Below are 26,044 nucleotides of genomic sequence, written 5' to 3'. Positions count from 1 at the left end.
ACCATGTATAACTGAATAATTCAAGCACCACAAATGATTGTATATATACTCCATTGTTACTCTTTATTACAGAAATGAAGCACAAAAACAGTAGAAAAACCTAAACACAAAACAGCTGCAAGTCTCCAAAAGCAACAATAATGCAACCAATGCTGATACAAATATTCATTATTGCAGGTAGAGCACAGGAATACTAAAAAGATAAAACTTGTTGTTTACTAACAAAATTGGTACAAAATTGAGAATACAAACACTTCCATGTACACAATTCTAATTATTTCTGTGAAACTTTCAGAAAGTTTCTCTCACGAGAAATTAAGAGCACTATTATCAATACAGATTTCCTCAAAAAGAATTTAACATCACAATGCAGCGTGTTGCTCATTCAGTGGAAAGCAGATTCCCACAGTTTGTGTGGAGCACTCTTTCAATTCAACATCTCCCAGACAGTAGCAATCATAATAATTTATACAAATTTCTAATCCATCAAGCCAAAGCAGAAGTATATACTTGTACAAGAATACATTTGTGAAACTGGAATACAATCAAAACACAATCTTTATAATAAATCTTTAGGAAGCAGGAACACTTGCTCACCATTCATAGAATAAAAGATTTTACCTCCACATGCCTCCCTGTTCTTGAACTTTACCACCTCTAAATGCCTGAGTCATAAGTCATCTGGAAATCTATTGTGCTTTTATGTAAAATAATATTGACAAAATATTTTTAAGGTTGCATAAGGCCATCAAAGCACTGTAAAGCTCAGATCAGATCAGTGTATGAGTATTAACACAACACTGGGTAGCACTGTGTTGGCTGACTTAAATGATTCAGAAATTGTGACAATGTCTAATAAACACAAATCAATGTTAGATTTTCCATATGTATTATTTAGAATTAACCATACATTGCATTACTATACTGCAGTGTGCTTTAAAGAAACTTTTCTTGCTTTAAATATTTCAGATTAATTTCTAGCAGCTGATGCGATGAGCCAAATACATGAACAATGTTACAGTATCTGGTATTTAGGACACTATCAAATCAAACCATAAGGTCGACTCAGCCCATTTCTTTCACGGACACTTTCATTTTACCAGTAAGCTGGTCTGAGCACCTTTCACAAATGAGTTGTTTCAGCAACATTAAGAATTATTTACTCTTAATGTGAGGAAAAAAAAAAAACTTTCTCAAATCTTACACATTTGACTGATGATTGCACTGTCTCATTCATTTACATACAATGATTCACCAGGCTCATAATTATAGAGATAAATTATAAGTACTGAATGAAAACGGTAAACAGTTAAAAAAAAGGTGTATATAGTAGTAAACACATAGAATGTGTATCCTATTTCCTGTTCTGTCTTCTTGTAATAAATACATCTGGTTTTGGTTGAATGGTCTCCAGGTTAGTCACTGCAGACTGAACTGCTATGTCTAAAACAACAGGTATATGAGATGTGTTTGTTGTACAGTATGCGTTATAACTTCATCTGTTATACTGAAGATCTTATTCAACCAGCCGGATAAACAAAATGACCCGGAGGCAATCAGAAACTCAAACAAATTTCAAAGGAATGCCAAGTATGAAGAAACAAAACAAACTATTAGGCCAAGTTATCACTTCTACTTCTGAATCCTAAAACCTTAGTTATGGCAAGTAAGGGATCAAAGCAAACATTTTGAACTACACCTCTGTAGTTTCATAACAGAATCAAACTGTTAAACAAAGTGCATATTGAATACATTGTTGAGGCCACTGTTATCATCTTAAGGGATGTCATTATCTCACACCAGGAGACTGATCTGATACAAAAGCAAAAGCACTAATCTTTAATTCAACTGCAGCCTCCAAAAATTTAAAGCACTTTTTCCACACTCTGAGAAAACAACATATATAGTTGTACCTTTAAGTCAAATGTGGTACAGCTGAAGCGATGAGGGGTGCAACTCTGTACCTTGTTTTCTCAAAACACCTAAATAGGTAAATACAAGTAGACAACTAAAATAGGTTTAAAATAGATAGGTTATAGATAGTTTTATAAGGAAAATAAACCATTTATAATCATCTCGTCTCACAGAGGAATCTAGCACTTGATTGCACATTCACGTTTACACCTCTAATGATCATGGCCACTTTAATATATGACATTGGAGGCAAGCAAATAAGCTATACATTCAAAGTCTTCCTTTTGTAGGCTGAGGTGTTTTATTCTAATATTAAGTATTGTCTCTTGAGGGAAATGCACTACTATCACTTGTCTGATGCTTACATGTGGCTATGACTCTGCTCATGGCTCCAGAGACTAAAGGCCGTCTTGAAGGTTCTGTGGCAGAGTTTGCACATATACTGCCGCTTAAATGTCAGAGCAGAGAGTGATGGGGCATGGTAAAAGAGTGTGTCTGATTCCTGAGGACCACTTGAATTCTCCATGCTGTTTGACCTCGATAGAGGGCTGTGGCTGCTGGGCTGCCGTTCAAGCTCAGGCCTCTTTGTCGTGTTTACTGATGAGCTACCAGGCTCGGAGCTGCTGGAGTCCTCAGCCATTGTTGCAGCGACTGGGGCCGTCTGGGTGGATTTGAGCACGGAAGCCTGTGGGGAGGGACGTTCGGAGCTTTGAGGGGTCATGGGAGGGGAGGGTGACAGAGGCGAGGGGTGTCTGTCGATCTCTTTGGCTCCGGGTTCGTTAGCAGTGGACATGTGGGACTGGAAGTGGCTCCAAAGGCGGAAGTTGGTCCTGAAGGCTTTGTTGCAGATGTGACAGATGAATGGTTTGATGTGGCATAGCAGCTCCTGGTGTCGCTCCAGGTCTTTGCGAGAGCTGAAAAGATTTCCGCATTTCTCGCATGGCCACACCCCGGGTTCCTCTAGCCCAAATTTGGCAGACTCTGTGTTTTCCCTCTCACTCACAGCCTCCTCTAACGGCTCCTCCTTCACCACCAGCTTGCCATGATGGCCCATGCTCAGGTCCTCAGGCACATAGGATGAAGAGTCTTCTGAATCGTACATAGGTGGACCTGAGGAGTCACTGTAAGTAATCTTCTCTCTTGAGCTCCCAGTTGCTAGAGGCTCGTCACTGAAATGCTCCTCCCTGAGCATTTCAGACGCCTCGTCATTGTTCTCCTGCTGCCTCAGATGAATCTGGTCTTTAACAGTCATCATGTTTTGGTTGTGGACCTCCACCTGGTGGCGCCATATGCTGAAGGAGGACTTGAAGGTCCGCATGCATTCAAGGCATGTCAGTTTCTTGTACTTACAATGTGCCTCATGGTCCTTCTTGACTGTTGGACTTGAGAATCGGAGGCCACAGTAAGGGCATACAGTTGCATGACGACAGCCCCTCTCATGATCACCCTGTTCAAAGAGTGAAGACAACTTCATATTACAAAGCCTACAAGAGTAAACACCAGCGTCTGTGTTCTTCTCTTGAATGATCTCATCCTCTTCCTGGTAAAGGACGCTTTCCCTTGCTGTGTCCTCGTCAGCTTTTTCAGCAGGATGTGTCCTTAAATGCTGTCTGTACTGAGACTGGAACACAAATACTTTCCCACAGTAAGGACATATGAAGCTGGGTCTTGATCGCTTTTTGGTAAGTGCAGGAGATTGCAATCCTTGCTTATTCCTCTTCAGCTTCCAAAGCAAAGCTTTCTTTATTTCTCTCTCTCGCACAATATCTATCAACTTCTTTTGAAATTTCTCATCCAGCACAGAGGAGCTGGAGGATGAGGCTGGGTTTTGTACCACACCATGCTGTGTTTGGCAGTGTGTCCACACTTTGAAGTTGGTATGGAAGCGCTTGTGGCAGATGTCGCAAGCATACGGCTTTTCAGGGTTGTGATACATATTTACATGACGATGTAGTCCAGCGCTGGACCTGAAAACCTTTAAACAGTTCCAGCATTTGAAAATTTTGTTCTGAGGTGGCTCCTCATTGTTCTCATTAGAGTCACTGCTGGCACTCTGAGGTACAGTTTCTGACATGTTTTGAGGTACAGTTTCTGACATGTTCTCATCAAGTGAGAGGGCATGTTCTTTAAATATTTTGCTCTTCTTGAATGGGTACCTTCTGTTGTCTGGCCTGTCCTTTCGTTTCGCAAGAGGATTGAAGTCTGGCCTGGAACCTTGGTCATAATTTGTTTGCAAGTCTTTAAGGTTGACTGGCAAAGCATCTCCAACTGTGATTCGAATAATGTCCATGGGGTCAGCAAGTGGACTGCTGGGCTCAGCTTTCACACTAACCTCTCTTTCTACCTGAGTTTCTTCATAATACCTGCTGGGGTACTTTGACCTGAGAACCAGAGGAGATGTTCTTTTTGAGTTGCCATTGTGAACAGATGTTTCTGGCCCAGATGCTTTTGATGCCATTTTAACAACTGACTGCTCACGATTTTGCAGCTCCTTGAGCTCCAGAGTGGGTGAGAAGACTGGAACGGGGCTGTCCATGGATAATGATCTTCGGAGTAGGCTTTTTATGAGCGGCCCGCTCCTGTCAATGGTCTGGCTTGGCTCACAGGCCTGACCCTGAAAGGGCACTTTGGTATTACAATGGGGCTCCTGCTCCTCATTCTCCTCTTTAGTGTCCTGGTCAGTGCCAGACGGCAGCCTGATGTGCTGCACTTCAGCATCACTGAAAGACACAGATGATGTCAGCTGGGGCCTAACAGATGAGATGTGTGATGAATTCCCTTTTAATATGGAGGTGTATGGATAGGTGGACTTCCTTTCAGGAGCTTCACTCTGTTCAGATGATTTCCTGGTAATGGATTCAGAGTTCCTGACCGGTTCAAAGGAGTTGTGTTCTAATGGAGGCTGAGCTAATTCGCGGCTAGAGTTGAGAGATGATGATGATCTCTCTGATGTTTTACTCTGATAATTTGAGCGGGAGGAATGGGTTGTGTCATTCCGGACCCGACACACAATGACGCTCCTTGTCTGGACATCATTCTCATCCCCTTCAGTGAACGAAAGCCTTTTTCTAGACACACAGTAGGATGCATGTGGCCTTGTTGATACGATGTTGGTGAGGAAAGGGATTCCAAGGCTGTAGCCCAGCTCTTGAATGGCTGCCAGACTGCCTTTGTCCACAAAGAGTGAAGAGGAGTAAATGTAATTCAGAACTATCTCAAAGGCGTCAGGCTCACAGAAGTCTAGGTTGACAACTTTCAGTGTCTCTGCGTCCATCCGTGTGAACAGGGACTGGAAATATTCACTGCTGGCAGCCAGAACACTCTTATGGGCCTGGTACCTCTGGTCTGCCACAACCAGGACTACATCACACATCTGGCCCCGCAGGCGCTGCTCATTGAGAAGCCCTAACACTGAGAGGGCATGGGAGGGATTACTGTAATGCACTAGGCTCTCCATGGCTGAAAGACAAGACAAGAAGATAATGCTTTAATACAGGAATATAAATACAAAGGTGATCATTAAGTGTGTGTGGAGCTTAGGTACCTGCTCTATTGCCCTCTTATCAGTGTATGTCTGTGTCTGTTGGCCTTATCATTTCTCATGCCACAACACCAACAGTGTCAGCAATTTAGTAATATTACTGACATTTTACTTCACATTTTAGCAATAATGTGACTTTTTTTTACCATAAGTTAATATAATTTACATAATACCATCTGCCACTTGATGGTAAATAAAGGCCACTAGATGCCTTGATATTCACCTGGCACTGTTATCTAAGCACCTTGCTCAGTGAATGTACATTAAGTGTGTTTCTCTATAGAAATAAATACTTGTTTTGTGGTACACTAATATTTCTATGACTATGTGAAAAACGGCTCTGTAATATCTTTTCAGAGTTTCACTGTACCCAACTTTTTTGGATTGTAAATTGTAATGGTAATTATTAAAATGATTAAATTGTATAATGTTTTAAGTGGGAGGTATAGCTGTTTCTCTTTTTGTTTGTACTGGTTGTCGTTTATGATGATCACTAGAGGTCATAGTTTAACCATCTCATTTACCACAACATGGAGCACACACATACAGAAAGACATACACAGCAAGTTTATGGGCATTACATCATGTTATTGGTCAGAACAAGGTATAAAAATGCAGCTCTGTCAAGTCACCCTCAGCGGTGCAGGCTAATGCAGGAAGTTAAAAGGGTTTGCAATTAAAGTGAGGGCAGTGTTTGTGTAGCCTTTCACCATTGGCAGGGTTACCCACCTATCCTGAAATAAAGACCATCTCCACTAACATCATAAATATTTTTTAATACACAGCAAATGCCATATTTACCAACTAGATTGATTATGACACACGATGAGTCAGGATCTGTCTGGTTTACCATCTAGCCTAAACAGTTTCCTGGGGAAACCCCTGCATTGCTAACCACTTCTACATGAAAACAGTGTCTTCTTCTATGTAGTGGTGAAGCAGACATTCTGAATATAGCTCATACGCTGTGAAGATATGCAGTCTAACACAACAGCCCTGCAATAAATCACACATTCATGATGGTTTTAATGTTCAGCTTTAGTTGAAACTGATTTACAAAGGTGCTGATTGAACTTTATTGTCATTTTAGAGGCTGTAGTTTGATGTGCTGTTGAGTTGTACTGTATTATACTGATAGAGTAGAAAAACAAACATCACATTATAATAATAATACAATCTCTCAATGTAATGTGAAACAATTCCACAGAACCACAAACAACAGCCTCCTAAATGAGCATGACGTTGGGTTAGGGTTAACACTTCTCTAAAACGGCTGCAGCAAAAATGAAACAGTTATTGAAGGTTGTTGTATTAGGCTGAATGTGTTTTAGCTGGGTGTACCTAATAATCTGGCAACTAAGAGTATTTATCATCCAGTAACAAGACACTGATTTATTCATTTTTTTTGCATGGTTCTCATACAGTATATTGCCACAATGACAACCATCAGGCACGTACTGTATATAGTCAAGTCAAGTCAAGCAATTCAAAGTGCTCTACAGAGTGATAAAACAGTAAAAATCTAGTTAGATACAGACATAGATACACACACACAGTTAAAATATAAATATAAATATAGTAAATACATGAACATAAATATAGGAGGTATTACAGAATTTTCTGTCATAGAGCTCTCCTGGGAGCACTGGAGTTAGCTAACATTTCTAGATACAAGATTAATTTTCGCCCACAACATATATTTATTATATATCATATATTTTATTACATTATTATTATTTACATTGTTTGCGTTCCACTTTTCAAAGAGGCGTTTATTTTGAAAATTGTGGGCGGAAGGCACGTTAGTTGTGTTGACTATTTTGACACTTGTTATAATAACAGGTCCATATGCAGAAGCTTCATTCATTCATCAAAAACTAACATCAACCGCGGCTGCCTTTTCAATAAAACGTGTAACCCCTGTGTCAGTCGTGTCGGTTTTCTAAGAGGAAGTCGAGTATTAGATCATCCGCGAGACCAGACGTGGCTCACTGTCTCATGACAAGTAACTTCTCCATCCGAAATGCCGCTTTCAGTTTGGAGAACCGACACGCGTTTCTCTATTTTTGAGGGTAAATGGCGAAAGAAGCGAGGCAACAGCGTTTACAAATGAAGAGGGGAAAAGTTGAGCACCACCGTGGTAGGCGGGGACGGACTGAATTATACCCGCTACACCCGGTGCTGGTAGTGGTGGGGTTTGTTTGGCTTTTTTTTTTTTACCCCCAAAACGGTTCAACTCGGCCTGACACCACGCAGTTGCTGTAGCTGGTCCGGTTTTACAGCAGCACAATCCCCCTTTTCGAGTTACGTCAGGGAGGAAAAGGAAAAGGCTTCTCCGCCAACTGTTATATGTTTCACCCTCCCTGCTATTGTTGGTTTAACGTGAAGTTTCGTCGGCCGTTCACACTTACCCTGCCCGTCGTCAATATGCTCTTTCCTCCTCACAGCCAGGACTTTATTCAGTGTTGTGTAGGTTTCTGCGCGCTGGTCGTGATTCCATCCATCTTGAATTTGACGTCATCCCACACCAGGGATGAGGTCATCGCAAAGAACGCTCGTCACGTGCGCTGCGCTCTCATAGGCTAGTGACGGACCAGGAGGCAGGACCAACGGAAGACTTGACACTGAGGCTAATTTAAAGGGATAGGTCATATTTTTCATTTCAGCAGTCAATGGTTTTTTCTGTTCTGTCTGCTTTTTTTTTTTTTTTGGCCCAAGATTTTTATGAAAACCAAGGGCAGCCAACTGAAGTTACACTCCATACTGTAACTGCCTGTGCACTTGAGCTCTGTAATTTATTTGTAAGTGTGGTAAGTTTTGCTTGATGTTAAGTCACATGTGCCACAGTAAACTGGGTGGAGTCTTTAGTGGTGAGTTTTCACTGAAAAGGAAATATTTAGAGGGAGTATTAAAGCGCTTGTGGACTTTTTTTTTCTTTTTACATTTTTTCTCTCTTCGTTTTTCTGATAACATCCCCTTTGATGTTAAAAAATAAACAAAATGCTCACTGTTATTATATATTCAAATAACCTAAGCCCACCTTTTAATTTTAGTAAATAAAATAAATTGGTTTTTAATACTAAAGCTATGCATCCAACTACAGAAGATATTTTGTTAGGTAAGTGTGCTTCTGTCTGTCAACTTTATACTCTGAGGTGCAGATATAATATGCATGTTACTACAAGCCCCCTTAACCCCAATGAAACTAATTAGATCCTTGACTGAAGGGAAGTCACAATAGCATGCTAGTAGGTTTGTGTCATTACTGGCATCCAGTGGGGACATGTTGTCATGTTTATTTGGCCTACAGGCCTCTTCCTGGAAGGCTCTGTCAGCTACAGTACCTGGCAACAGCCTCATGACCCAGTCAGGTGTGGCACTGGTAGTGAGAAGACTGATTGCACCGTTGCTAAAGCTTGCTTTTATAATTATCAAAGTATGAACTATATCTCAAAACAATGTTCTACTGAGCTGATGATTTTAATTTTGTGGTGTAACTGTATTTTGTGTGTAGTGACCTAAGCAGACCCAGCCTCCCTACATACACACGCTCCAGCACTTCAGCTGTACCCAGTCATTATCACCTAATGACTGAAGCAAGTTTAATCAGGCACATTTTCACACCTCATTACTATAAAAGGAGCATCATTATATTAATCATTGCATTTATCAAGAATGAAAATGTGCATGAAAAGATTTAAAAGAATGTAGAGGACCCGTAGAAATTTCTTCCATCAAATGGAGACGGGTATTCACATTCATAATGTCAAAGCGATGACAAAATCTTGATGTAGTCTTTTTTTTAGAACACATCTTTGACAGCCAAAGCATCCTGCTGTTCCTTCACATAATGAGAATGAAGACGTGGGAAGATGGCAGGGAAGTTCTCACTCCTCCTTACTTGACATTAATGGCTGACACAGGCTGTTAATGCCAGCAGCATAGTAGGCACTACCATGGTTACCTGTGTGGAAACCAAGTCATTAGGGACTTTGACTCCTCCCATCCCATGTCTCTTTCCCTGGCACCACAAACATGTTTACCGATCCCGACATTGCCAAAGAATGAGTAAAATGACAACTTAATTATTCTACAAAAATAAAACTGAGGCCTGAGCTTTGTGAAGATCATATGAATCAAAGGCTTTTCTTTTTGTAATAACTGACTCACTTGTTTGTCATACTGCTATACTTCATGGCAATGCAAAATATCAAATTGTGCGAATTGTAATGTTCAGTTTTGCAAAAATGAATGTCATATCAGTACACTGACAAATGTAACTCCAAACATACATTTTATACTTACCTGCTGGCTGCTTTGATTTTGTGGTCCATAAGGGACAGGTGGTGGAACAAGGGGAGGAGACAGACAGCCTCACAGGAATTAGTCTTTGAATACACCCTGAACAGTAAGTTCAGTGAACAGTGAGCATCACCCCAATGAGAAAAACATGCACATAAAATGTGATCGTTAAATATATGGTTTAGATAAGAAAAATGGGTTGGATGCTCTCCATCTGGGTAGCTGTGGCTACTTTGACAGCTGTGGCCCTGCCGGTTCTCTGTAGGGGACAAAACATTCAACATGAAGGTAGGCGTCAAGACAGATTTGATGTATTACCGATATGATATTTTGCTTTACCTACTACAGTTTGTTTTTAACATTTGTAATGTCAGAGATGATAGATTAGACATGTATTATGTTGTAAATAAGTCAAAATCAAAGAGCATTTTTGATGACTAACTCAAAATGAAAGTGAAATTTAGTGTCATTATACGGCCAGAGACTACCTACCAAAGACACTTATCCAACAGTAAAATTAACAAGATGTATTTATTCTAGGAAAAAGCCTTTCTGCATCTGGCTACCATCTATGTATTCGCAATGAGACGAGCATTGTGAGTTTCCTTGTGATGCACAAAGTCCCCTATACTGTGACAAAGCCTTGTGGCGGCTGGCTCCTGTGGAAGATATGCACAGTTACACTTTACAGGATGACCTATCAGACTGAGTACAAGACAGTGATGAAACAGGTGACCAGGTGCTGCGAGGGATACGTACAAGTCGGCCATTACTGTGCCCTGCGTGAGTGTACTGCACATAATTTATCCATCTCCATCTTTGAAGATGATAGTAGAACATGTGTTGTTCTGTTTGGTCTTAGATTTCTAGTGTCTTTGTACGTGTGTTTGTAAAATCTGATGATATGGCGTCACACACTGCAGACAGACAAACGATCATTGTGACCTTTCAGTGTGTGGTACTGCATACAAGACACCAGATGGAAGCACAGAAACTGCCACAAATATCTTGCCGCTAATATATAGTCTGTAACATGTTATTTCCTTTGAATGAAGCTGTAAACAGGAGTGGGGAGTTCACTGCCAAGCCAGGATCCTGTCCAAATGCAGATGGATTGTATCCCAGATCTGAGGACTGTGACTGGGACATAGACTGCCCAGGCTGGCAAAAATGCTGCCAGAGATCTGGTAGCTTTGTCTGCAGTGATCCTGCAAGTTAGTATATATCCTGACTCTATTTTTATTAATTATTGAAGTATACAGCTAGTATGGTTTTGCTCTTTTTAAAGAGTATTTTCACCTAAATGATGAAAAGTTGTGAAAAAGTGGTGTCTAGTCATGCAGATAGTTTCAGACATCACAACATAGGTGAATGGAATGTTGTTTATCATGTTGAAAGCTGAGAAACGTGAGCCTATGGAGCTTCTGCTGTGCAACTGTGGCTGCAAGTGACAATTACAGGATAATACCTCATACTAAAACATGTGTGTAACAGTATAGCACAAGCAGAGAATATTCATAAAGTTAGTGACCTGACTCAGTAATGTCAGTTATACAGCAATATCTTATATGTTTGCTAACAGTAGCAACCATAAACTTGTGGTCATACCAGATCAAGTAAGGCTATAGAAGCAAAACGCCTGAGTATATTAAACTGAACATGGGTGCATTTTATTTCTCATGAATTCACATTTTCTTTTCAAAGATGAGGAATCTGTTATTTTGTCGTTCGCAGGAAATACCCTTAGTGAAAATTACTGAGGGCAACATTTCACTGGAAACTAACCTCTAGATAACCACTAGGTCTAAATGGAAAAATATGGGTTTTCCTTTATTATTTGGGTGAACTATCCCTTTTAAAAACCTTTTTGAATTTTCAGGCTCAGCAAATTATTCTGAGAATGGAGGATACCGTTTCAATGCGACAGTGACAGTGAAGACAGATCACCACCAACTAATGTCCAAGGAAAGAGGTCTTCTGAATCACACAAGATTACTACAAGCAATGGTACAACTATTGCTAATACGAATACTAATCATTATATGAATACTGCCTCTGCTACAACTATTAAGGCCATTACTGCATAATAAGACTATGACTTCTACCACTGCTTAGACTACTGACCAGCCACAACCATTGAAAACATTTAAATGTTTGGTCTGGAAATTATGTCTGTTAAAATTTACAATGTAGAAGCAATACTAAAATATCAACATGTCTGTTTCAGGGTCATTTCATATTTTTTTCCTTTCATTAATTTCACACTGATTGTTGCATCTGTGTATCACTAATAGGTGACTGGAGCTCTGCAGTCTGACCTGTCAGTCTATTACCTGAGCTCATGGCCTGTGCATCCATACAGAACTGCTACTTCACTGCTGATTGTCTGCAACTCAACTCTTTCACTGTACAATGTCACATCGAGGCTGCATCTTCTCCTCAAACACATGCAGGAGGTGTCATCTGTAACTGTGGAAGGTCAGGAGACACGCTTGTTCTGTACAGCAGCACTCACCTCTCACTGAGGCTACTTGGGGCTTTTTTTCTAGAGAGATGACATTCTTGTAGAGTTTTGAGTATGATTCATGTTGCATAGAACATGGTGTTCAGGAAAAAATGACTCAGTCGCACCACAGTTTCCTTCTCCCACCACTTGTTTGAGTGACAGTCATCTGTGGGATGTTTCCTGCAATAGCGGAAAATAGCACTAGAGCGAGCACACACACACACACACACACACACACACACACACACACACAAACACACACACACACACACAAACACGCTCACTTCCACACGTTCAGATATTAATCATGAATCAGTCATACTCGTTACATTTGTACAAAAGACACAATAACAACTGAGTTGCCTTCAAAATGTTCTCTTACAGATAATTAATTTCTCTTCTCTACATTGTAGGCACATATTTAATTGTATGATAATGTACTTCAATTATTTTCAAGCATCTCTGAACTACTTAGCATTTGAATGACATATTAAAGAAAGTCCAACTTGCACATTATATTTTAAATGGCAGTATTCTTGCCTGAAACCATTACAGTAGGTTTTCCAAAAACGAGATTTTGTCTCCATAATTTCACAATCTAAATAACTTTTGCTATAGAATATGTTTTTTCTGTAATTGTTAAGTGAAGTATTTGTACTTTTTAAATGACACATTACAGTGGATGATTTCTTGTAATCATAACTCCTTATGCAAACCTGAATCCAAAAGGATGCAGATGTAATTGTAATTACTGACCTCTAACCTCTTCATATGTCTCTATTTCTAATTGCAGATGTAGATGAGTGTGCACACTCTTCTCTCTGTCAGTGTTCCCTTCAGGCAGAATGTAACAATACAGTGGGTTCCTACCAGTGCACCTGCCGTGGAGGATATGTTGATGTTGATCCCAGCAACCCTGGAGCTCATTGCACAGGTGAGGGTGACTGTGGTAAATTTAAAAGCAGGCAATATACTTTATATGGTAATCAAGATGGTAAGAGTCATAAGTAAACACCCCGGAAGCATTCACTGATGTTTTTTACCTCACAAAACCCTTTCTTAATCATCACACTCTCATCCCTTTGATACCTCTTTGACCAAATATGTTTATATTATGCAAGCCTAAAATTATGGTAAATCCTAAATAATGCAAATAAAGATGTGGGTTAATTATTAGACCTTTTTTTTCTTTGGAGGTACATCATCTCTGTGGTTTAAGAATTCATAATATAACCTGAAATGATAGTACATTTAAATTTGTCCAGCTTGGAATCTGTATCACATTACAAAAACAAACAATCTATTGGTAGGGATAAAGAGCAAGATCTTTACTCTGTGTCTGCACAATAGCCAAAGATATCTGTGAACAATTAAATAATTCATTATAAATGAGGACCACGTGTCTCTTTGGTATTTTTTATAATTTTTCAGAGAAACATCTTTAAGGATGCATAGTCAGTTCATTGTTGCGGGGAATTCCAGCAGCTAACTGACAGAGTGAGCTGTAGGATTATTAGTTTCTTTGTGGGTTTACTATTTTTTCATGGGTAAACACTTCATTGTCTTATTGGGGTTCACATCATAGGGAAAGGCCCTTAGTTTCTCACTATCTTGCTCAAGGGTGAAATTAAAAGCAAGGAAATAACACTTAAAACATGGCAGGGAAATGTTCACCACCTACACAAATAGCTGTGTAAAAGAAAATTACAAGACATGTTTCATCAAACACAAACATAGAAATTTTGCGGTAGGACAAGAATGACAAGGTTATGCAAGCCTTGTCTTTGGCAAAGCTGAAGGGAACAAACCAATAGATGCACTGACAATTGGATGCAGCAACATGGCAGCCAAAGTAGTCCCTCAAGCCAATCGAAGCTGCTTGAACCAAGAAATTGTGGTTTGTGTGAAATTAAACCACAAACCACAACTTGTGGCTGGGTGAAAACTTAGGATTTCTCATGTTTTTAGACAAAAAAAAAGGTATACCTTGACCCAACCACCTACGGTGTTATCCCTACACTTAATATCTTGCATAAGAAGCTTTGATTTTGACATTGACCTCTCTCCTTTTTTCCCAGCTGACATCACTGTGTGGACCACCACAGAGGCCCCGCTGACCTCCCTTCCACCCATGAACATGACCTTAACCCCAGCTTCCAATACCACACATGACCCTACAGGCAACAGCACCATGGGTATCTTCAACTCCACTGAGACCAACATGACTACCTCAGCTCTGAGTAATACAAGCTCTGTCTCTTATAATTCATCACATGCTCCGCACTGGACAAGTCCTGCACCTTATACCAGCATGAGCTCAACTGTGGAGTCACCTCTGCCAACAACCACATGCTGTAAGAAATATTTTATTTTTATCTCAGAGCTGCTCAGAACCCCCTGTAGGGATCACGCACCATTTTTGGACTATCAGAAATAATTAATAATTATATTAAGTAATAGGATTTAATTTACATTAAATCCACCTCAGGGCACCATCCTTAAAGAAGGGAAAAGATAGCCAATTCACTGATACAGTCTCATAAAATATACTAAACTATCAGTTTGAAACTCTGATTGAGAATTAACTTAATAACTACAACCAAAATCACTGTATCAATAGCTAGTAAAAGTTGAAGGATTTGGAAGTTCTACAGTGAAGAGGTTGACAATATTCACTTTTGTACAACATTAAATAGACAGCATGAATATTCAAAAGCCTTTATTTAAATGATAACAAAAGGAAGTAAAAACACACAATATGTAATCTAAATAACAGTATTATATACAGATGTGTGTGTGGGGTGTGTATGTGTGTCTATGTGTGAGGACAAAAACAAAAATGGTTGACTAGGACTCAAAATGGCAGCTGGGACTGCATTGTGTGTGAACAAAGGCAAACTAAAAAACAGTATGGCTGAAAAAGGAAAAACTACAAACGAGGTGGCAGAATCAAAGATAGCCACTGGGACCGCATGGTGTGTGAGAGAGCGTGGGTGTTTCTTTGTTCTGCCTCCATGTGTTCGAGCATGAACACACCTGTTAGCTCAGAAACAAAAGTTGCATGCAAGGCCTAGTGCTATGAATACATGTGTGGAGCATAAACTAATATCAGCTTAGCAGTGTTGCTATTCAACAACCTAACCATGAACAGGACATCATAACAATAAAGCTCAGTGAATACATTAACTAAACAATACATGTACATTGACAAAATTGAACAACTCTTATGCTTAGCCATGTGCTGATGCTATGCCCTTGCATCTTCTGCCATTAAGAGAAGAGTTCTGTGTGTGTCTGCTGTGAGCAGGCCACACAAGAGAGCAGAGCGCTAAGCAGCGCCCTCAGCTGCAGTGAAGAGAAGAGAGTTGCTGCTCTCTTCGCAGAGGGCCAGCTGACCCTTTTAATTACCTAGTGACATCATGTAGGGTCACAGGTCACACTGACCTGTGGTGATTGGAGAAGGGTCTATAAGCATCAGGTTATAGTTACAGGAAGTGAATGGAGGAGAGGTGTAACTTTCACATTTTTGGTCTCAGGATTTCACTTGATGTGTGATCCTAAGAGCACAAATATACATGTACAGTCCATAGCTGAAAGAGTTCATTTGTCAGTTCATTCAAGTTTGTAACATCTGGGCAGTTCATTAAGCAACCAGACATTTGTCAACACTATCTATCTTGGCTAAGGAGGAACAGTCATCAAGTTCCAAAAACAAAATCCAGACAAAAAACTACAACAATGGCATAGTATAAAATAAACAACCTGTGTTTCTCATTATTCATCAAGGTTAACAAAAATAGGAATATTAGTTGTGTAAATTTGTTAAGGTGAGATGCAGAGAGAGTGGCACCTAGAGTGATAAGGCCATTTCTGAAGTGTCTAAGAGTGTTTGTTGGTTCACTCACTGGATCAGATACTGATATATACTGATATACTGACTACTCAATATAGTACTCAGTCCGATCTTTGCAGACTTTTCAGTTTTGTTCTACAGGCAGGTGTTGCTCCGGAAGAGTGTCACCAGATTTTCCAAAATCTCAGTCCTATCTATATCATGGTTTTTGTTTGAGAGTTTGGTAATGTCCTAAACTTATGTTGGATAAGGACATGTGTATGACTAGCTCTGTAAAGTCATAATGGGATGTCCTATGCTTGTGTTTTGCAATAGTGATCTTACTGACAAAAATACTAACAAGTGTACTTGCAAAGTTGGACAGTGGTGTCTGAGGCAAATCAGAATTTAAGTTTTTTTCAGCTAATAGTAAGATGTGTGGCTATCACTGAGTTCATAATTATTCAGTTTGCTGCTGTTGCTGACAAACCCAAGTTTACCTATGTAAGGTATCCTGAGCTAGCATCTGTCTTACTTAGAACAGGGGTGGACTGTGTTGTTAGCAATGACTGTGAGGAGTGAACTCTGGAGCTCTTGTGCAGCACAAGCACAAGTTGTGCTTCAAGTTTTTCTTAACTTGTGGCTCAGGGCTGTAATGCTCTGGGTAGCCAGAGGCAGGGAGGCATTCAGTGCGGCTGTGAAGATGATCTTTTGAGGCAGTGGACCTATGTAAGTAAGTCAGTAAAATTTATTTATATAGCTCTTTTCATAGACATTAGTCACAAAGTGCTTTACATGAGCATGATGCAACAAACAAAAAGAAAGAGATCAAAACAGATGAGGTGACTTCCCAAGTCACTTGATTAAAAAGTGCAAAATTAACAAACACAATACACAAAAACCCCCCACAATCTGCAGTAAAAAAAATACACAATAAAAACATAAAATGCTGACTTGGTGTTTACAGGTTACCCAAACACCTGTCTAAACAGGTGTGTAACCTGTGTAACAGGTGTGTTCGGCGCTTCAGTGTTTGAGTTGGCAGGCGCAGTTGTTTTCCCCTTCGCTTTTGAAGTGACAATAGTTTCCCAAGCCATCTGTGTCATCTTCTTTATCTCGTGCATTGAGAGATTACTTTGATGTGTCATAAGCACAACATGAGAGTGTATGCACAGATGACGGTTCTGCAAGAACAAGGACTTGAAGGTGGAGTTTTCTTCTAAACCTAGTGAATTCTTGCCTTGGAAGTATGCATGCCTCAAATGTTGGTAATAATCTCTGGGATGCTCATGATGGGAATGTTTAATTTGGAAGGCTACAACAATTGATGTGGTCTCATCAGTAATGAAGAAAGTTCTTCTATTAGTGCTTGATGGAGCTCTTTGTATTCAGATGGGGAAAGTCAATTAAATTGTTCATTCTGGTACCATGAAGCAATGTGGTTGGCTATGGTGTCATGTTGGCGGACACCTTGTAGTGTAGTTTGGGAGGTATACTAGCCTAACCAAACAACGTGGTGGCCTACATGCCAAAATCATGATTTAGACACCAAAGTAGCAGGAGTTGTATCGGTGTACAACAAAATTGAAACACTTGATTTTGTCAGAAGCATTTGATTTTAAAGGTACAGATAAGCTCTACAGACATTTAGTTGAATGTGGTGTATGTCATTACTTGACATCTTTTGATTATATTTGACATTTGTTTGAAATTTTGGCAAGTACTTTTTTCAAGGTATTTTCTTGCTTTCTTGTTGAGAGAAGATTAATACCACTCTTATGTCAGAGGATGGAATCAATCTTCTCATCTAACTCTCTGCAAGAAAGCAATAAGCATATCTCTCAAAATGTCAAACTACTGCTTTATCCACAATGAATAAATGACACCCTGTTAATTGCCTTTGCCGTCCCCCCACCTACCACCACCTTCTAGCTCCTCCCAGCATCTCCAGTTTAGAGTTGGCCAATGTCACTGGAACCTCCTTCTGCGTGACCTGGTCCAGCGAGTTTCAGACAAACCAGACCTATCGGGTTGTTCTAACCCAGAGGTCAGAGGTCAATATGTGGGAGACCAGTCACACCATGATGGAAGTGAGGGGACTGCTGCCTGGAGTGCTCTACAATGTTACTGTCACACCTTGCGTTTGCGGAAGCCAAGGAAACACCCTTCATATATTGGTCAGAACTGGTAAGAACTGTGCACACAAAACTAAGATGATTGTGAATGACTTTGATCTCATTTTATCATATACAGCAGTCTCATGGTGCCATCACTTGTACACAAAACTGAACTTGTTTCATTTAATAAGATATACAGGAAAAGAGGCTATGTTGTACATTCACACCTTATAGTAAATTTTGCTTAATGCATTTTGTCATGACCTACTATTAGAGTTTTAATGATAATCTAACCTAAAGGATGATACAAACATAGCAAATTCAGAAAGGAAAGGAAAGGAACTATTAAAATAAGATATGATAAAATCACTGATTACTACCCTCAAGGAAGAACAAAAGGGATACAATTGCCCTAAATGACTAATATGCAATAAAGAAAAGAGTCCTTTTTTAACCAATAAGCCCAGGGCTGGTAAGAGGGCTGATATTTAATTTGGAAAATGTGTCTATTGTACCAAGAAAGACTTTTCTTTATAGATGCTCAGACTCTTGACGCCACTGCGCGACTTACCAAAATCCAGTTCACTGCTGACCTGCAGACCACCAGCAGTCAGGCCTACAAAAACCTCTCTGAGAGCTTTATAGAGGAGGTAGGTGTGCTATGAGGATTATCAGAATGTGGTCTTTGAATAGAATGTATCTAAAAATCCTTAAATTTCCACACACAATAAACATGTCAATTTCAATGAGTGAACATGACAAGTGTTATTGTTTCATCCATTATTATTCTGACTGTGAGTGATTTTTCTTTGCCACCAACAGATCTACCAGTCTCTGTCTCCAGAAATGAAGGCCATGGTGGATTCAGGCCAGGTGAGAATCGAGATCAGAAGCTTTTCCCCAGGCAGTGTGGTGGTCAATTTCAGCATTATCCTCACCCCCAATCAAGGCCAAGACATCAGAAATGTGTCCACAGCTCTGCTGTACTCCCTGATGAACAGCTCCAAATACTCTGTGGATGAAAACAACACAAGCATAAATGGTACATATCTTTACCTTCTGTGTTCTAACTAGGTGTCTGTGAAACTGAACTGGTAGGTATAAAGCAAAAGAAAAAGGGAGTGCATTAAAGAAAAATCTGGAAATGTATCTTGTGAGTCAAAAATATTTTAGTAAAAAGATGGACAAAGATGCTACTTTCAGTAACTTTCAGCAAAATCTAAGTTTGATTTTACACACACATACGGTTAGTACTACTCAACTTGTGAAAACAGTTGTATAATGTCTTCTGTGGCTATGGGGGAAGCTTTCCAAAGTTTGAAAAAAGGACACTGAGGATGCCATCAGGGTTATCGCGGCTTTGCCTTGGAGACTTCAGATTCTTAACAGAAAGCCTGCATTACAAACTGAGGGCAGGAGTTTGAAAGATGTAGGCATTTACCAGGAAGGGAGGGTATACCAAATAACACTTTCAGCACTGTGCATTGTGGAAACTGTAGGATTGTGTTGTATTTGGATCTTGACCCATACCAGACCAGGGCCTAAAATACAAGATATCCCAGCCTGTGCTACCTCAGTTTTGATCTTTTTTATTTCATTTTTTAACAGCTCTTTGTGTTTGCAGAACAGATGTTTCTTTCTGTTTTGTTCTATAAAGCTATAACCTTTTAAAAGAGATTTGCAAAAGTGTCAGGCATACTAAAATGCAGTGCAGGGGTTTATTCGTGTCAGATTTTCAAGTGGGAACCATTTGTAGCCAGAAACCTAGAGTACATTACCTAAGAACAAAGGAGAGCATGACTTATTGAGCCAAAATATTTTGTTTTTTGTAGATTATGATGAATGTGCTTCAGGCGGAAATGACTGTTCCCAGTGGGCTACATGTACAAACACCTGGGCTTCCTACATGTGTGTTTGTAAGGATGGATTTATAGACAGCAACTCACAAAGGCCTGGAAGAGCCTGTCAAGGTAGTGTCTCACAATCTGATAGTGGTTAGATTATTTGCAATAATAATAACAGCATATCTTTGCATTTTGTAACCAGAGTGTCTTGTCCTCTGCAGCTACCTTGGAGACAACGACACCACCACTGCCACCAACAACATTATTTTCAGTTAGCACTACCACTTTCTCTCAAATAACACTCTCAAGCAGTGATCCAACTTTAACCACTACAACCACTGCAGTCAGATCTACCACATTGATTTCAACCACTTCTACAACCACACAAACTGTTGCTACTACAGGAGTCCCAGTTGTAACCACTGCCCCAACCACCACCTCCTCTACTCCTACAATCCCCTCTACCACCTCTACTCCCCCTATAACCACATCTACTGCCCCTATAACTACCTCTACTGCTCCTACAACCACCTCTACTGCCCCTACAACCACCTCTACTGCACCAGCAACCACCTCTACTACCCCTACAACCACCTTTACTGCTCCTACAACCACTTCTACTGCCCCTACAACCACCTCTGCTGTCCCTACAACCACCTCTACTGCACTAGCAGCCACCTCTACTACCCCTACAACCACCTCTACTGCACCAGCAACCACTTTTACTGCACCAGCAGTAACCTCTACTGCCCCTATACCCACCTCTACTGCACCAGCAACCACCTCAACTGCCCCCACAACCACCTCTACTGCACTAGTAGCCACCTCCACTGCCCCTACAACCACCTCTACTGCACCAGCAGTCACCTCTACTGCCCCTATAACTATCTCTACTGCACCAGCAACCACCTCTACTGCCCCTTCAGTCTCCTCTACTGCACCAACAATCACATCTACTACCCCAACAACCACCTCTACTACCCCAACAACCACCTCTACTGCACCAACAACCACTTCTACTACCTCAACAACCACCAATCCTTCAACGCCATACATGACTTCTACCCCTACAACCACCATCACCAACCCCACTACCACCACTACAGCTTCTACAACTAATGCGCCTGCCATTAGAACTGCCATCAATGCCTCTATAGGGGCCATTTCAGTCCAGTGCAGGGTTGCTTCCATCACTGTGACAGTTGCCAAAGACTTTCTACTGAGCAGCAAGATCCGGGAGAGTGCCTTGTACCTGGGCCAGCAGGAATGTGGTGTCAACAGCAGCAATGCCACCCATGCCCAGCTGACCGTAGCATGGGATGAGTGTGTCACTAGACTTGTGCATGTAAGTTTTTTTTTTCTTCTGAAAAATTGTTGCAAGAAGGAAACTTTTGCATCTTCCCACACTCTTACATATTTTGTAGATACTATACTTGCCACTTTTGTGAAACTGAAGTGCATTAACCCTGAAAATAACCCAAACTGCTTCCAACATCTGGTATTTTAGAATGACACCTACTACACAGCATCTGTAACCCTGTTCAACACCATGGATCCATACATCTTACCCAGTGGAACAGTGGAGGTACCCAGAATACGTCTAGAGGTTCCCGTCATGTGTACCTACATGAGGAGCATGCTCATGTCTGCAGACTTCGGCTCCATGGGGTACGCTCCACTTGATGTCATGATTACTCAGAATACCAGCATTCCCTGCACAACAAAACTCCTGCACACCACTATACAACACACCCAAGTCCTTAATAATTACAGCTTTACTTTTGAGTTTGACTGAGCACCCCAAAAACAATAATCAACAAAGTGTAATGTGAGTGGGATATGATCAAAATAAAATAAAAAGGTGTCACATTACTGGTTCATGAATTGTAAATTACACAAAAATATCCACCTTACAGGAACCTTTAATCTAATATGAGCAAACATCTGCAAAAATGTTGTTAATATAGTTTCAGATTTGTCTTTCCCTGACTTGTTTTATGCTGTAGATGCTTGTCTCTAAAGATCTCTGAAACTGCTTTGAAACCACAGGTTATCTTTGGATGAATATTTTACTTGCCTCAAGAAAACTAAGGGTAAAATTTGAAGATTTCTTTCAGTGTTTTCCAGTTGTATGGGAGGCTGTATATGTTTTTTTTCTGACCCATCTCCAGGTATGACATGATCAAAGATGTCATCACTGGCTCCGGGTCATTCCAGGTGACTGTGCAGTTGATGAACGGTACAGTGCCTCTACCCCACAACTACAGCTTGTCCTCAGAGGAGGCTGTGGTGGTGGAGGTCAGCCTCAACACCTCTTCACAGAAGATTAAAGTAGTTATCAACATGTGCTGGGCCACCCCGACCCCAAACTCTGCAGACACCAATCGGTACATCTTCCTGGACAACAGGTCTGTTTCTGTCTACAGCACTATGTGTACTTAGATTACATTATTCTCAGTAATAAATGTACTCTTTCTCTACCGTTTTTACAATTTTTGCTGTTACATTTACTAATTATTGACTTATACTATTACTACCACTACTATAACCACTACTTCAGAGTGTCTCAACCGTGGGGTTGGGACCTCACATGAGGTCACTTGATATGCCTATATGGGGCCCTATAAGATTTCAAATAATTACATATTGACGATTGATTGAGAATATGGCAAGATTCAGTATTTGTTAGATAGGTATGAAATACATGTGTATCTTGAAAATAAAATACTATTATAACTGACACTCTAATGGCTGGGGCGATAAGGCCTTTGGGACCTAGAAATAGGCAAAAAAGTTTGAAATACTATGCGCTACTTCATATGATGTAGTGCAGTGTGAGGTCTATAATTTGGTTTATAGTAAGACCCCCCCATGCTTTAAAGTAAGACTATTTAACTTTTGGTTAACAGCTGTGAACACAAATGACAAAGACAGGATAATGTTAAAAGCTAAAACAGAGTGTAACGATGGCAAAAATAGAGAAGAGTCATTAAATCAACAAACTGAATCCGAAGTGTCCGACATGCAGCAATGTCTATCTAAAGCTTTTTAACAATAGCTAACATTAGCCATCATAAGATCATATAGTTCACTTCATAGAGTATTGAATTGAGCAATATGTATTGTGTTTGTTTACTTATGAATTCAACTTTTCATTAAGTAAGTAAGAGCAAGAATGTGCTATTTCCTCTTAGAAAATATCATAGTCTCACTTTAATCATGATGAATCAAACATAAAATTCAGTTTTTCAACAAACAAGCTAGTCAAGAGGCTAAACTGTCTTGCTGCTAATTTAAAGGGAAACTCTTCAAAGAAGAATGACCACTCTTAACTCTTAGTATAAATTCACAGTATGCTACAGTTTTACTTTTTGAATTTGAACCAGCTTCTCCTAAAACCTAAAACCAGTTAGTTTTAGGTGCTCTGCAGAGATAGAACAACTCTGCACCAGTGGTGATTTTACTGGGATATATGCACATATCCTAAATTAGAAAAGGAAGCCCTATATTTAGGTAAAACTCATTTGCAATATCTCTAAACCTCATCATCAGTAACTCAATGTCAATGGCTGACTCAAAAAAGTGTCATTTGACATCATCAAGTCAAATCATAGCAGCAAAACAGTTGTCTATAGATGTCAAAAATCACTGGCATACAATACCAGTCAAAAGTTTGGACACATTTTTTCATTCGAGGGAATGGGAAGGTGTGTCCAAACTTTTGACTGGTACTGTATGTGAAATGTAAATTCTGTTATTACAACTTGAATTTCATTATGGATTGTCATTTAATTGAGTTGAGAGTAAAAAAAAATCTGATTCAGTTTTTCAGTGTCTTGTCTGTTCTCCACAGATGCTCCCTGAACCAATACACCAAAGTGTTGATGAATGGGAATTCCAGCACATCCCGTGTGTCTGTACAGATATTCTCCTTCGTCAACCTGAATATGATCTATCTGCACTGCCAGGTGCAGATCTGTGTGCAGATTGGATCTGCTACCTGTGTGCCTGTGAGTGCTTCCTCTATAGAAAAATGCAGTTACAAGCTTGTGGCTTCAACAAGGTGCTCAACTGCTCTGCTGGTGACATTTATAATTACTTTTGCTTGTGTTTACTTTCAGGACTGTGTACAAAGAACATCTCGGTCTTCAAACACAATCGGAGCAGCTGTTGGTTCTACCGGGCCAATACTCAGGTTTGAGAATGGTGAGTACTCTTACACAGAATAACAATATCTAACATTTCATATGTGGTTCTGTTAGAAAAGATATATTTTTCAGCTTACATGCTCTGTTGTGCTTAAATTTGAGTCAAGGATGGGATTTAATTCTAGCTAACAGCTTCTACTCTGCTTCTGACAGACTGGCCTGTTTTAGAAGTGGAAAAGCCACCAAGGTCTACAGTATCCATTATAAACTTGAGAGTCTCATTTTAGGATTTGAATGGGCTTTTGAATTAGGCCAGTAGTGCTGCTGCCTCTATCATCATTCTGGTGGAGAGGGAAGTTGAAGTAGATTGATGTAAAACATACATTTCAAAAAACCCTGAAAAATGTTATAAAATAAATTTAAAGTATTTTATCTGAAGTAAACTGTTTTTTTCATAATAGACTTATCAGTTGAATTTAATATTTCAGCTGTTTGATCAGCCTTTGGCCATATTTTACCTCACACTTATGGATGTACTGCCTGCTGTATGTGTGTTTGTTATAAGCACTTATAAAAGTCACAGTGTTTATATGTCCTCTTTTCCATTTTGCTGTTAAAGTATTAACTTTAGTTATTTTCAGATTAATCCTGTTTTACTTTTCACTGTGTTTACTGATTTCTGATGCTTCAACCTGACACATATTCTTTCAGAGTCCTTGGAGGAGGAACATAACACTCTGCAGCTAGTTGGACTGTCCTGTCTAGGAGTCGGTTTGTCGCTCTTCTTCATCATTGGTTTCATCTGCCTTTTCTACTACCAAAGGAATCGCATTGGACACTACAACTTCAGCGTCAAACCCAAGCAGGAGAACTTCACCTACCTTGTGTTTAACACTTAGAGGTGCAGCAGTACTCCAACAACCAAAGTCACAGTCACAAAAGATAAATGTTGCAGCAGATACATTTGGTATGTTGTTACAGTTCAACTGCCACTGAGTGGCACTGTTGCACCATTCACACATTGCAAACCTTTGCACATTAAATGGTTTATGAAGAACACATATTTACATTTTACCAGCTCCTCGACATATATTCAATATATTAGAATAATAGAATAGTTTCATGCTGGGTTATCAAATATAGACACTATAAATATTTTATGAATATTTTTAAATTAAAATATAAAATAAATATGTATGATTTATTCACATTTTAAAAGTTCAAATGTTTTAAGACACATTTTTCATACATCCATAAACAAACATGTTCACAAAAAGAAACAAGAGATATTAAAACTGCAAAGAATATTTAAGATAATATATTAAGAATATTTAAAAGACCCACTGAGTATGGAGAACATTTCAATACATTGGCAATGCTATGAGTTTGCACTAAACTAGCTTGTATTGTGTATCTCTGTATAAATGATCACGTTCATGTAGTCCAATATGTTTAAAATATACCATTTACAATCCTGTTCAAGCACAGTTATCACTTTATTTTCCTTTAGCTGCTATTTTTCTACAATTACAGTTTTAATATTTGTACTGTTACATATCAGAAATATTCATTCTACTCTCACTTGTATAAATTCTTTATTTGTGATGTAAGTGCAACGACAATAATAAACATGTCCTATATGAGTGCAGACACTTGAGGGTGCTGCTGACACACTCAGCTCTAAAAAACAATGCAAGGTGGCTTCTTGCATGCACAGAGATAACATGTTTAAGTGTTTACAGGAGACGACACAAGGTATGAGGTGATATAAGAAGAAGTTGCTATTATAGGCAACATTATGGGATGGGATGGAGGTCGTAGAGGGGGAGGAGGGGTGTCA

At 39.7% G+C, this 26,044-nt stretch overlaps 2 protein-coding genes across 2 annotated transcripts; one reads left to right on the top strand and one right to left on the bottom strand.

Moving 5' to 3' along the window:
• Positions 1–37: 37 nt before the first annotated feature.
• On the bottom strand, positions 38–7,992 carry zbtb21 (zinc finger and BTB domain containing 21). Its single transcript, XM_067607404.1, has 2 exons — positions 7,867–7,992; positions 38–5,373 (listed from the first exon to the last, which is right to left on the bottom strand). Exon 2 carries the CDS (start codon positions 5,369–5,371, stop codon positions 2,276–2,278), a length of 3,096 nt encoding a protein of 1,031 aa, XP_067463505.1. The 5' UTR covers positions 5,372–5,373; positions 7,867–7,992; the 3' UTR covers positions 38–2,275.
• A 579-nt stretch (positions 7,993–8,571) lies between these two features.
• umodl1 (uromodulin-like 1) lies at positions 8,572–25,897 on the top strand. The gene is made up of 16 exons (XM_067607403.1): positions 8,572–10,540; positions 10,813–10,971; positions 11,637–11,764; positions 12,052–12,235; positions 13,057–13,197; positions 14,342–14,617; positions 18,028–18,282; positions 18,750–18,862; positions 19,035–19,254; positions 20,045–20,182; positions 20,278–21,401; positions 21,564–21,724; positions 22,228–22,464; positions 23,910–24,066; positions 24,178–24,262; positions 24,916–25,897. Exons 1-16 carry the CDS (start codon positions 10,369–10,371, stop codon positions 25,101–25,103), a joined length of 3,738 nt encoding a protein of 1,245 aa, XP_067463504.1. The 5' UTR covers positions 8,572–10,368; the 3' UTR covers positions 25,104–25,897.
• The last annotated feature ends 147 nt before the right edge of the window (positions 25,898–26,044 follow it).

Source organism: Thunnus thynnus, chromosome 13, assembly GCF_963924715.1.
Source record: "Thunnus thynnus chromosome 13, fThuThy2.1, whole genome shotgun sequence".
Lineage (NCBI taxonomy): Eukaryota > Metazoa > Chordata > Actinopteri > Scombriformes > Scombridae > Thunnus > Thunnus thynnus.
Note: the sequence above shows the minus strand (reverse complement) of the source record. Positions and strands in the feature narration are given on the sequence as shown.

Coding starts and splice junctions, on each gene's coding strand:
- zbtb21 (XM_067607404.1), bottom strand. CDS start 5,371: ATGGAGAGCCTAGTGCATTACAGTAATCCCTCCCATGCCCTCTCAGTG.
- umodl1 (XM_067607403.1), top strand. CDS start 10,369: ATGCACAAAGTCCCCTATACTGTGACAAAGCCTTGTGGCGGCTGGCTC. Junction 10,541..10,812: donor CGGCCATTACTGTGCCCTGC/GTGAGTGTACTG, acceptor CTTTGAATGAAG/CTGTAAACAGGAGTGGGGAG. Junction 14,618..18,027: donor TCTGCCAACAACCACATGCT/GTAAGAAATATT, acceptor ACCACCTTCTAG/CTCCTCCCAGCATCTCCAGT.